Source organism: Aspergillus pseudodeflectus, assembly GCF_044049435.1.
Source record: "Aspergillus pseudodeflectus strain CBS 756.74 chromosome Unknown BJX68scaffold_18, whole genome shotgun sequence".
Taxonomy (NCBI): domain Eukaryota; kingdom Fungi; phylum Ascomycota; class Eurotiomycetes; order Eurotiales; family Aspergillaceae; genus Aspergillus; species Aspergillus pseudodeflectus.
Window position 1 is genome coordinate 304,242 of NW_027263794.1, and position 12,273 is coordinate 316,514.

Here is a 12,273-nt window from a genome sequence, read left to right on the forward strand (position 1 = left end):
CCAGTCCCTCCGCCACAATAATGGGTAGTTTCGAGAGCCCCACGCACATTGGATTCATTGGCCTCGGGGCCATGGGCCTTGGAATGGCCAGCGACCTCCAGCGCAGACCCCAGTATACGGTCACGGGGTTCGATATTTGGCAGCCCAGTCTCGACAAATTTGTCGCGTCGGGTGGGCGTGCTGGAGGGTCGCCTCGCGATGTTGCGCAGACCAGTCAGTTCCTCATCTGCATGGCAGCTACTGCCCAGCAGCTCGATTCAATCCTCTTCGACAACTTGGCAATCAAAGGTACGCATATCGTGTCCTCCACATTATACCCTCACGGCGCTGACCCTATCGAGAATTACCAAAGGATGCTACAGTTGTGCTCTGCTCGACAGTCCCACCAACCTACTACGACACACTTCCCGCGCGGATCGCCAATATTGGACGCCCTGACGTCGCCGTTGTCGATGCGCCTGTGTCCGGCGGCACCCTTCGCGCAGCCAATGGCACTCTGACTATCTTCGCCGCAGGATCATCCGATGCACTCGCCCGTGCTACGGCCTTGCTCCATGACATGTCGGAGAGGCTTTACATCATTTCCGGCGGCCTTGGGGCTGCCAGTAAAGTGAAAATGATCAATCAGTTACTAGTTGGTACGCACATTGCGGCAGCGTCGGAAGCGATGGCCCTTGCCACCAAGGCAGGTCTCGATACCAGAGAAGTGTTCGAAATCATTCAGTGCACATCGGGAAGTTCCTGGGCCTGGTCAAACCGTGTACCGCATATGCTCGAAGAGGACTGGACACCCTTGTCTGCTTTGAACATTTTCGTCAAAGACATGGTATGCATAGCATTGCACGGTGACTATTCGGAGATTAGTTTGTTAACATCTCAACTAGGGTATTGTAGTATCAACTGGTCGGGCTGCTCAATTTCCCTTGCCTATTGCGGCTTTGACGGAGCAGCTGTACATTTCAGGTTCCGCCCAGGGTTTCGGCAAGGAAGATGACGCTGGGCTGGTAAGGCTGTTTTTACAGGGACCAGGAGAGTCAACAATCGGGAAGAGCAAGTCTGCGTCCTTCGGTCGAACCGCGATGGAGTCTTTGAGTGGCGCAGCCCCCAAGGTCGCCGTCATTGGGCTTGACGAGGTGGGGCGCAATCTAGCAGTTACGGTTGCGCAGAGTAGCTTCGAAGTCCATGTCTTTGATGCCGATGAGAAGGAGATTCAAAAACTCGTTGCGAGTAACAGTGGGGTTCGCACCCACAAAACGCCCACCGCTGCTGCACAGGCCGCCGACATCCTAGTTCTGCGGGCCAGGGACATGGACCATGCATTAGATATTCTCGTTGGGCCGCCCAAAACCGCGGCAGCGCTTGCTCCTAATGCGGTGGTTCTGTTGAGCTCGACGTTATCTCCCTCACAGTTGAGGACTATTGAAGATCGACTTGCCTGCGCATACCCCAGCATTTCTCTACTCGACTCCCCAGTATTCTATAGCGGTTCTTCGGAAGGCAACCGGATTTCAGTGGTATGAACAGCAATTACGTTGAACCATACCTGTGATAACTAATCAGTTGAACAGATGCTATACTCCGGCTCAGACACCGCCGTATCACGAGCCGGCGGTATCCTCCTCGCGGCTAACGGTGGCTTTGATAATGTCCGACGAGTAAGCGGCGGGCTAGGCTCCGCATCCACCGTCAAACTCCTCGACCAACTTTTAGCCAGCATCCATTTGGTAGCCGCAGCGGAAGCGATGGCATTTGCAACCCACCTCGGCCTCGACGCGTCCCAAATATTCGAGTTGCTCCGCAATGCAGCGGGGTGGAGTTGGGTGTTTGAGTCTCGTGTCCCGAAGCTGCTGAACGGTACTCACGATCGTGATTTCCCCTTGCCGACCTTTGCAAGAGATCTAGGTCTAGTCCTAGACGAAGCGAAGGGCTTGATGTTCTGGGCTCCGCTAACGTCGGCTGCACATAATGTAATCCTCTCGGCGATGACTAGGCCTGGGAAAGGCACTTCGCTGCTGGTGTAGTGTGGTTGGTGTGAAGTGTACAGATTCGCCTAGATCTGTGTCAGGAAGAGCACCAGTTACTTTAGGATTGCCCTCCTCATACCCAAAGCACGCATAGAATTCAGCCATATTTTCCACATCTCGACTGTCCTGCACAATATTGTAGGTCTAACATGGGTTGCAATCAAGGCAGGTTGTGTACCCGTCATCGCAAGAGCTAATTAAGGAGGTGAAGGAGAAAGTGTTGAAAGAAAGTCGATGAATGCCATCTTGATCTATAGTGAAGAGATCGAAAGCCAATGTCGTTCACCCAAAACGTAGAAGAGCGGATTGAGGTGGAGGCGCGGGCGCGCGACAGAGAGAAGGCGAGCTTTGATGCTGCAGCAGGTTTTGGTCGTCAAAAGAATCCAAAGAGTTGTATATCCCGCGGTGGTCGCTGCATGGGCCGAGCAAGGATCTTTATCGGAACCTCGGACGTAGTGCGCGAGTTCTGTTGAGCCAGACGCGTGTGCAATGGCAAGATGATGGGGGGGTCGCGTCGGTTGGCAAGCCTCAGTGCACGGAATCACGTGACTTAGATCAAGTCGGTTCCATGTGTCCAAGTCAACCATGGATCTTCTCGACTGCGTATCCACGGTTGTTAGGATCGTCGTCTGACATCCAATCTCGGTTGAGCTTTCAGCTGTCGTCGGAGCTGATAGCTTTGTTGATGGTACAGCTTTCTCAACGTGCCACCATGATCGCCAAATGCACAAATATATAATATATCTATCTGAGACGGCGAGCCTCAGACGCTGAGCAACACTCCTCATCTCAGCAGAGTTCTATACCCGCAGACGTCATGATGAAACATGGGCGTTTTAAACTTTGCGATTCCATGGAAACATGCCCTCGACGCGTGCTCTTAAGCTTCCCCAAGCAACGCCCTTCCAGAACCACCATCGCCTCTCGACATCCACAGAGATAAATCGCGACTCGCACCCCAGGCACCCTCAAACCATGCCTCGCACAATCCAATGGCGTCCGACGGGACCCCCAGCGAGTATATCAACCTCATCATCACCAGGCCCGAAACCTATGTCTTTACAGCCTTTGCCAGCGTCACCCTCTGCTACTCCATCGAGCTGATTGTCCTTACCCTCGCCACCTTCAAGCGCTATGGCGGCGTCTACTTCTGGAGCCTGCTCGTCACCTCGTGCAGTCTCATCGTCAATACAATCGGCTACCTCCTGTTCTTCTTCACCAAAGTCTCGCCCTATCTCGCCGTCACGGTCATCATTATCGGCTGGTGCTGCATGATAACGGGCCACTCGGTCGTCCTCTGGTCGCGTCTGCATCTCGTCCTGCAGAATCCGCGACTCCTCCGCGCGATCCTATACCTCATCATCTTCAATGCGGTCACGATGCATACCACAACAATTGTCCTTATGTACGGCTCCGTCTCCACAACCACTCGCTCCGCCTTCGAAAACGGATACTATGTTATCGAACGCATCCAGCTCGTCGTCTTTTGCCTGCAGGAACTGCTTTTGTCGGGTCTATACATTTTCGAAACGAGTCGACTCCTCCGCCTCCGCCCGCGCCGCGCACACAAGGTCATCCTGCTCCAGCTCCTTGCGATAAACGTGATAATCCTGTTCCTGGACCTCGTAATCGTCGTCCTCCAGTTTGCATCGCTCTATGAGGTGCAGGTGCTGTTCAAGCCCGTGGCGTATAGCATCAAGGTGCGGCTGGAGTATGCGATCTTGGGGAAGCTCGTGCAGATTGTGTCGAACGGTGATGGTATTCAGTCTGTGGCTGATGTCGGGGGAGCCTCGGCGCCTACGACGACGTCGATGACGGAGACGGAGACGATGCCGTCGTGGCCTGCTGTTGAGAGTACGGATTCAAGCTGTAGAAGGGGAGAAGTGCAGGTTGCGGAGGGGGTTTGACAGCGTTATTCTTTGTAGATGTTAGACTGATTTATCAATCTATTGCTGAGTATAGAGTAGTATACTATGCGGTTATAGAATCTTCACTGTCACATCATGTCCCTAAGGTATTTCTTCTCTACCTTCCCTGAGTGTCTGACTGGTGTAGATCCATTCCAAATCAGAACATCAAAACCAATGGCTCTTGGGCTTAGTGAACCAAAAAGTGCGGTTTACTATTCAACCAGATGGGCTAGGGGTCGTAATAGTATAAAATAAGCGACAGTAATCCAAGCAACTCGCGTTGAGGATCTTCATACTTTCGGAACCCCGAACAGGGAAAAGGCGCCCCCCCCATACATCCATTGACCGGAATCGTTCTAATCCTTCAATAGCACGCAGTAAAGCACCCAACTGCATCCCAGACTCAGATAGAATACGTCAGGAACCGATCCAACTCCCCCTCCCAATTCCGCTGCGGGTCGTTAAACGCCAACCCGATTCCATGCGGGGCGTCTGGGATAATCAGCGCCTGATACGGCCTCGACTTCTCCGTCATGGCACCGATGAACCGCAACGAATTCTCCACGGGCACCGTAGCATCGTTTGCAGAGTGAAACACAAAAGTCGGCGGCGTCGAGGATGTAACGCGGTTCTCTGCGGACATTTCTTTGACGAGTTTGCGCGACGGGTTCTCGCCGAGGAGGTTCGTCCGCGACCCCTCGTGCGTTATCGCGCTGTCCATGGAAATCACGGGGTACGCGAGGATGCCAAAGTCCAGAGCAGCCTCTGGGTTCGTCAGCGTAACCGCCGCGAGATGTCCGCCGGCCGAGTACCCCCAGATGCCGAGTTTCTCAACTGGGACCTGCGTCTGGGTGCGGATGTGGTGGACTGCGCAGAGGGCCTCGTTTTGCGGGACCGGGTACAGTGGTGTCGGGGATGATTCGGCGACGGAGTAGTTTAGCACCCAGGCGTCGTAGCCGCGGGCGTTGAGGTAGGTGGTCGAGTTGGAGCCTTCGCGCTCGAGGGAGACATGTGAGTAGCCGCCGCCGGGGAGGACGAGGACGGCGACGCCCAGGCCGTTGTTTTCGGGGGCGGGGTAGAAGGCCAGTTTGGATTCGTCAAGGCTGTAAACGTGTCAGTCAGATCGTGCTATAAACAAGGGATAAAGGCAGGGACGAACGTGATACCACGACATGGACGACTGGCAGCCGCCATGGTGAACAACGAAGCTGCAATTGCCAAGAGTCTCATCTTGCTTTCACGATGGTTTGACCTATAAATAATCAAAATGCCTTCAGAGGCCCACTGTCAATATATAATACACCGAGAATGTCCCTCCCCCACCCCCGCATTCTGCCGGCGCGAGCTGATTGCGGGAAAAATGCTGGGGATGGAGACAAGCTTCGGCTTAATTCAGGCCGAGCCTTTCCATTAACCCGGGCGAATAGAACTGCCATTTACTGTCGATCCTGAGTAAAGACAGCTTAGTTGCAGGTTTAGGGCAAGCTGTCTACAAGAAGCTGCATGCTCACCCCGCAGTTACACTCGTACTCGGTTAATTATCTGCTTCGTTTTAGGCTAGGACCCTTTAACCAGGGAGCGCCTTCATCTGCCGAGATTTTCCAGAAATACGAAAGGAATGAGACGGAATCGCAGCCCATTCCAACGTAATTCACGGAGGTGAAGCTCCCGCAGAAAAGAACCTGGAAGTAGAAGAAAGAATTCTTGCTGTACAGTTACCGAAAGCCGCCGCATACTACCAGTAGATGAGCATTGTTTTCGGGTTGAACGTTGGTTCCAGCGATACATTAAACGAAACAACCTCAGCAAAAATGGATGCAGTTTGATGCTCATTCAGTGGTCTTTACTGTTGAGGCTAGTCTTGACGCCATAAATAGATCTGACTACTTCGTCTGCGTCGCCAGTTGGCGCAATAGCACCTCCTAGTAGGTATGGTGTGGCCTGTTAAGCCCTCTCAAGGTAGCACTTTCAATCTATACATACTATTTTACGATATGAAACACATGTATACTGTAGCAACCGTTTTCTTCTTCCAGTATTGTACACCGATACTTCTATAACACGACCACAATCAACGCCAAATACGTATTCTCTAAGCAATTGCAACAGCAGCAGCCATCCCCATCGCGACAGCCCCAGCAGCCCAAGCCATACCCGTCACTTGGGCCATAGCCGCATTGTCACTATCAGTCTCCTCCGCTTCCTCGGAATCCTCGGCATCGTCGGAGCTGGGAGTTGGGGTAGGCGTGGTCGAGTCGGAGTCCGAGTCGGTCTCGGTAGGAGAAGACGCCGAGGTTGTCATCGAGGTCGAAGTCGCGGGACCAGGGATCGAGATGGGGACACCGGATCCAGAGGTGATGGTGACGGGGTACTCGCTTCCGGTCTCGGTATAAGCGTCGGACCAGTCCTCGTCGCCGATCTTGATGGAGCAGGTTGCGATTGCGGTGCCGACCTCACAGGCGAGGGTGTATGGTCTGTGATGCCATTGTTAGCGGGTGCAAGGGGCGACTTCCTCCAAGTGAGAAGACATACTCGTTATCCATCGAGGCTCTTATTTCGTGGGTAGACGGGCCCTGGACGAGGGTGGCGCCGCCTGCATCAAGATCACAGCTTGTGACGGTGTCTGCACAGGTAATGCTGTAAGAGGTGGTGTCCAAGTGCTAACGAGAGTTAGCGAAGTCGATAGGTAAGAGTAAACGCGATGCGATCAAGGAATACGTACGCCGCCGAGGACTTGGCCGACCAGAGGTTGCGTGCTGGCGCCGTCGGCGACGAACATCGTGACGATCTCGTCGGCGGTTGCGACGGTGGCCATGAGGCCGAGGCTGAAGAGGATGGCCTTGGAGTGCATTGTGGCGAGATGGTTGAGATGAGTTTGGAATTAGGGTTGAGGAGTTGGAAGGTGGACGATTCTGATGTGGTTGGCGATGGGATCGATGAGTGATAGTGCACCTTTTATATGTTAACCAGAAGATGCTGCACTGAAAATAGATTGTAGCAATTGTACCTCTCTTGCTCAGCCCTGTTCCTGGATATTGGATTCCTGCCAAGAAAGGGCCGTGGATGAATTCGACCTTGTCCACGAGATACCGAGTCATGGCTCCCACCATGCGAGGGTGATGAACTGTGCCTACCAACACGGAGAGTACTGCGAATGGGGCCGAAAATGAGATTTCATATTCCTGCCTTCTCAACGGTTCTTCACTCTAACATCTTGAAACGGGGCCGTTGGGAGGGTCGGGCAGATACTGTCAATCTCCCCCTAGATTAGACTAGTCTCTTGAGTGATGTTAGGAAACGCAGGACGTGCAGAAAGAACAGGCAAAATCAACGCTTGCACAGTCCTAATCTCTCAACCTCAGCCTCAATGGAGTCGAGGCCAGGATCTCACTAGCGATTAGCCTTAACTGAAGTTTGGGGGCGGCCCCTTGGCAAGACAATTCTGCAGCAGAACATGCATGAGTCGCTAGCTTAACGCGAGATTCCACGAGATTATCCGGCCATAGCCATGAAGATTATGTCCCTGCGAGCGCTTTTCGTGTTCGGACAGACCTTCTTGTCATCCAAGGTTGGGCTTGTTGGGTCTGTAAATTGCTGAGGAAATAAGAATCTTACTCAAATCAACAGGACCACTTGATCCACGCTAGCCAAGTCTTCACGATGAGTACTCCAACTTGGTCTCTCTACCGATTCGGGACTCGAGAGGTATCTCCTCAATGCTTGGAGTGCCGTGCCTCCACACTTGGGCTAACGGCCGTTGCGCCTGATCGTGGAGACTGGAGAGAGTCTATCTTTAGTCGCAACTCGCCTGAAGCTAAGCACAGTTAATATACATCGTCTTCAAACTGGTATTGCCAAGAGACATGGAGCATACTTCGCGTGCCTTGGGAAATGGTTAGGCGTCCCGCCCACCGGTTTTCTCGACGCTGAGTTAGGGCAAGCGCACCCCTTTCTTTGCTTGGTCAATTACCGCCAGATAGCCTCGCAAGGCGCCGCCCTGCCCCAGGTGGACTTGCGCTTTGGACCTACTACTAGATAAGTGCTCTTAGACGAATTCTTGATGCTTTTGCGGCGGACAGGACCGACCCCCCTAATTACTGTAAACAGCCGAGGAAGGATTCGGAGGTCAACTGGCAACTTTTGTGCGAGTTCCCAAGGCTTCCCCTCCGTGTGGGCTCAAAAGAATCAGCATCAACCCAAGGTCAGTATCTTTTCTAGGAAGGTAAGAAGGCTCACTCAGAGAAAAGCATTGGACTGACTCTGTACAGACACACTTACAGAACTCGAGGCCACCTCTTCTATACTCAGGCAAGGCAGCGATGGACTCGCCACAAGGGGCTGGGCTACATGCAGTGTCTAGAATGGCTGCTCCAGTCCCAGCCAGCGTCAAGTCTGCGTAAGTATCGTCAGTGGACAACGTCCAAAACAATGTGAGTAAGGTACTTGTAGGCTGGGGACAACCTGCACCTGGTGCGATGCACATCAAGTTTGCCTACTTGCTTGCTATCTGTCGCCCTCGGGAGATTTCTTTCAGTCTATTTCTAATAGAGAGGTCACCTTCTACACAGAGCTGTCAGAGCTTGCCAATGGTGCCCCTGGCCGGCGCTGCGTCCACGTCGTGCCCAACCGGTCTGACACCACTCGCACTTTCCATTATCGTTGAGTTAGCCTGAAAGAAACAGTGGCCATGAATCCAGTCCTTTGTGGAAATTTCCTCTTCTCCGCCACCGGAATCCATCGAAAGCTGGCTGGGGTTCCTTTTTCTCTTGTGAGGCTTGATTGTGGATGCGCACGGAGAGGAGTCGAGTCCGAGGCTTAATTATCCTTACAGATTTACTCCTACTTCTCGCTTTGATAGTTGATAGGTCGAGCAGAACAATTGCAGTTTAGCATTCCTGCAGCATCAGAATTCAGACACAGAGGCGCTCATCCCACCTCACCCCTCGCCATAAACCCCGTCACCTCGAATTGATGTCCAAACATGGTAAACCGGAACTTCGCCTCTATAACCACATACTCAAATCCCTTGCCCATCTGAGCGCCCTCGTACAACTCCCTCATTTCCTGCTGACTAAACCCCCGCTTCCCAATCGTTTTGGCAACCTCCAACTGGTTCGGCTCCAACACACCTTCGATATCCGGCGCATCATCCGTCGGAACCATATCCATAACGACGCAAACACCACCAGGCTTAAGCAACTCCTTGAAGCGCGCGAGGAGAACACTCGGTTCCGAGACGTGGTGTAGCGCCATCCCAATGACGATGACGTCGAATGGAGCGAGTGTGTTTTCCGGGAGAAGGGAAGTAGTCGCCGACTCTGATTCTGTATCGGTACCGAGGAGATTATACTGGTACGCATGCATCCTCTCGATACCAAATCCCATCTCCAAGGCGGCCTTGTTGTACTCGGCTACCATCCCCGATGAGAGGTCGAGGCCGATTGTCTGGGTTGCGTAGGGGGCTAGGGCCTATAGGTATAGTGAGTTGATTATTCCACCCGTGCCATTGCAACCTTGAGAAGAAAAACTAGGATAGGAACGACTATAATTACTTTACCTTTGAGACCGTCCCAGCCCCACACGCATAATCCAGCAGTCGAAGTTCCTTGGCCTCTGAGGCAGGAGGGTCGTTGAGCGCAGGGGTGATCCAGCCCCGACGGGCCTTGAACTCGCGAATCGCGGCGTCGATGAGCTCGCCAAAGTCGGTTTGGTGGGTTGTTGCGACTTTGCTGTCTTCCGTGTGAGGAACCTCTGCGATTGAGTACGATAGGTGTTAGGTACGCATGTACTTACTCGAAGTGTTGGCGGTTATGTTCTGTTAGGTCGGTCATTTTGTGGTTTTGGACTTGGACTGTACTACAGTGATGATAAATTGTGATATGTGCTGTTTGATGCTGTGTACTGAATGTTGTTTGGGAACATGTACCGTGGACTCGGGGCGTTGATATAGATCGATTTGGCGGGGGTGGGTACCCTGGGCCCTCGGAGACTTCGGAGAGTTTTGCCGGGTGTGTGCAGCTGTGCTCCAGAGTAGCCAATAGCGAAGGCTATAGATAATATTGCATTGCACTAGTAGTATAGGGCTGGACCAGTCTACCAAGTCGCTTTGCAATGACAGTCGTGATCAACCTACTTAGGTAGGAATGCACCTTCCCTACCCAGCGGGAAGCAATAAGCTGGCCCGGATTAAGCTCAAGGCTGGTCAGAGGGCTGCCCATTCTACAGAGACATATCTGGGCTGTCATGAAAGTGTCCCTGTTTGGGCCTAGATCATCATCCCGTATATCGTCTACAACAATGGCCATGTGTCTCGGTTGCTGAATCTCAAGATGATACCCCCAAAAGCTGCTGCTTGGCCTTTTAATGCACTATTTGGAGACGATTGGAAGTTTCGAGGTCTAGCTGCTGCCATGGACGCCCATCGTTTGACCCCAGTCAGTACTACTACCGTTGCTTGGTTTGGATAGCAGCATATCTATCATTAAAACGGGGGACCATGCCACTGGATCTAGATCTATATACAAAAGTTCCCACAACATAGAGGACCATTCCCATATTTACATCCATCTCCCACTACCCAGCAAAGCAGAATAAAGCCCAGACTCCTCTATAAACGCATCATATCCAAAACACTCGCCGTATAATTCCACAAGGGCGTCGAATAATCCGTACAGAACGTATACCCGGTATAAAACGTGCTCCTCCGTCCCTGAAGCCCATACAACCGCTTATAAAACCCGTTACGGATCTCCTCCACATCAACCGTAAGCGTCTCCGGCGAATGCGATGCAAATGCCGCAATCTCCATCTCGTCTGGTGTTGTGTCAAACGTCCCGGCCTCGCCCATTGCGCGGATATTCGACACGATGAGATCTTTCGCGTCTTCTGCGGTAAAGTTCTCTGCTGGCCCGACGATCTTCGTCATAAAGTAGCCCGGGACACCGGAGTACTCGAGTTGCCAGAGGAAGGGGGGCAGGGGAAGTTTGCCGGGGTGGTTTGCGGGATCGATATTTGCGATGTTGAGGCCGTCGGGGATGCCCGTTTTGGTCACGGCTGCGGCGTAGTAGCTTACATGCGACCATTTCGAGAAGAGAGATGTCTCCTCCTGATCGAGGTCGAACCCCTGCGACTGCAGACTGGGCAGCGTAGGCGGGTGCGCGATAAGTAGCTTCTTCGCGCGGATTCGCGTCTTCTCCCCCGTTTCCGAATTCTGCACGATAAGTTCAACGCCCGACTCATTCCGTCTCGCCTGAATCACCGACGACGAGTAGAAGATATTCAGCGGATCGATATAATTCGCCGCCTTGGCGAAGAGTTCCCCCGTCCCGTTCTTGGGCTTGATGTATCCGCCCTGCAAGAGGGCGTCGATCTGCGGAATACCAAAGTTCATAATCACATACAGCAGCGGTCGCTCGAGGAGGTCGCCGACATTCTCGGCAAAGGTGAAGATCACCTCTAGCGCGCCCCAGAGCGCATGGGCGTCGACGAATTCGCGGAAGGGGCGCAGTAGGACCTCGGGGACTTCGTCGGGGAGGTTGTATGCGCCCGTGGCCAGGTAATCGAATTGCTCGATTGCTGCGCGGTAGAGTGTCGCGCCCGCAAGGGTACCCAGGATTCCCGCGGCGGGGAGAGCGGACTTACCCGTGGAGAAATCGACATGCTTGGTGAGGAGGGAGCCCGGGAGGAGGAGCTCGTGGTCGACGTCGAGCTGGGCGAAGAAGGACTTTGTGAGCTCGTTGTTGAAGTAGCCCTCGACGCCGTAGTTGACGTAGTCCCCATCGGGCAGGTAGAGGGTTTCAGCGTGCCCGCCCAGGTATGCTTTTTTCTCGACGAGGGCGACGGATTTGCCCTGCTCGCGGAGCTGCACTGCCGCGTAGGTGCCTGTTGCGCCTCCACCGAGGATGGCGACGTCGCGAGTTACGACGGGCAGGTCGGCTGTGGGGATGGCCGCGGCCGCTGTGGCCAAAGGGAGGAAGCTGGCGAGCCTCATGGTTGGGATGGAGATGAGCGAGGGCGTGTTGTGGGCGAGCGAGCCGCGCATAGCACGGGGAGCACCCACTTACTTATGTGCATGATGATGGCGATCCTGGGGCTAGGATGAATTTTCGCGCGCTTGTCGATTCCACTGTCGGTGCCGGAATCTTGGAATGGCTCATTCAGCTGCTCCACTGTCATCTTAAGGTGGGCCTCGGGGTGAGAATCCCAGTCGCAGTCATGGTGGATTCAAGCGAGGCCATGAGGGCTTCAGCGTCGCAGCCGATGCGGTCATCCCCTGCAGGTCGCTATCATCTGTAGATTTTTTTTTAGACTCGCGGCGAATATGAGGCTTGTCTGTTGAA

The 12,273-nt window shown here is 53.5% G+C and overlaps 5 protein-coding genes across 5 annotated transcripts; 2 read left to right on the forward strand and 3 right to left on the reverse strand.

Annotated features, from left to right (window-relative positions):
- Positions 1–20: 20 nt before the first annotated feature.
- BJX68DRAFT_254902 (NAD-binding of NADP-dependent 3-hydroxyisobutyrate dehydrogenase-domain-containing protein) lies at positions 21–2,225 on the forward strand (the record flags this gene model as incomplete). Its single annotated transcript, XM_071042948.1, has 5 exons — positions 21–288; positions 342–826; positions 885–1,227; positions 1,672–1,866; positions 2,167–2,225. 5 exons carry the CDS (start codon positions 21–23, stop codon positions 2,223–2,225), a joined length of 1,350 nt encoding a protein of 449 aa, XP_070899768.1.
- A 791-nt stretch (positions 2,226–3,016) lies between these two features.
- On the forward strand, positions 3,017–5,185 carry BJX68DRAFT_275319 (uncharacterized protein; the record flags this gene model as incomplete). Its single annotated transcript, XM_071047825.1, has 2 exons — positions 3,017–3,831; positions 5,086–5,185. 2 exons carry the CDS (start codon positions 3,017–3,019, stop codon positions 5,183–5,185), a joined length of 915 nt encoding a protein of 304 aa, XP_070899769.1.
- An 841-nt stretch (positions 5,186–6,026) lies between these two features.
- BJX68DRAFT_266236 (uncharacterized protein) lies at positions 6,027–6,785 on the reverse strand (the record flags this gene model as incomplete). The annotated part of the gene is made up of 3 exons (XM_071045445.1): positions 6,027–6,408; positions 6,467–6,594; positions 6,657–6,785. The coding sequence occupies 3 exons, from the start codon at positions 6,783–6,785 to the stop codon at positions 6,027–6,029; spliced, it is 639 nt and encodes a 212-aa protein (XP_070899770.1).
- Positions 6,786–8,860: 2,075 nt separating this feature from the next.
- BJX68DRAFT_266237 (class I SAM-dependent methyltransferase) lies at positions 8,861–9,765 on the reverse strand (the record flags this gene model as incomplete). The annotated part of the gene is made up of 3 exons (XM_071045446.1): positions 8,861–9,403; positions 9,492–9,663; positions 9,728–9,765. The coding sequence occupies 3 exons, from the start codon at positions 9,763–9,765 to the stop codon at positions 8,861–8,863; spliced, it is 753 nt and encodes a 250-aa protein (XP_070899771.1).
- A 776-nt stretch (positions 9,766–10,541) lies between these two features.
- Positions 10,542–11,924, reverse strand: BJX68DRAFT_254905 (uncharacterized protein; the record flags this gene model as incomplete). Its single annotated transcript, XM_071042949.1, has 1 exon — positions 10,542–11,924. The coding sequence occupies one exon, from the start codon at positions 11,922–11,924 to the stop codon at positions 10,542–10,544; it is 1,383 nt and encodes a 460-aa protein (XP_070899772.1).
- Between the last annotated feature and the right edge of the window lie 349 nt (positions 11,925–12,273).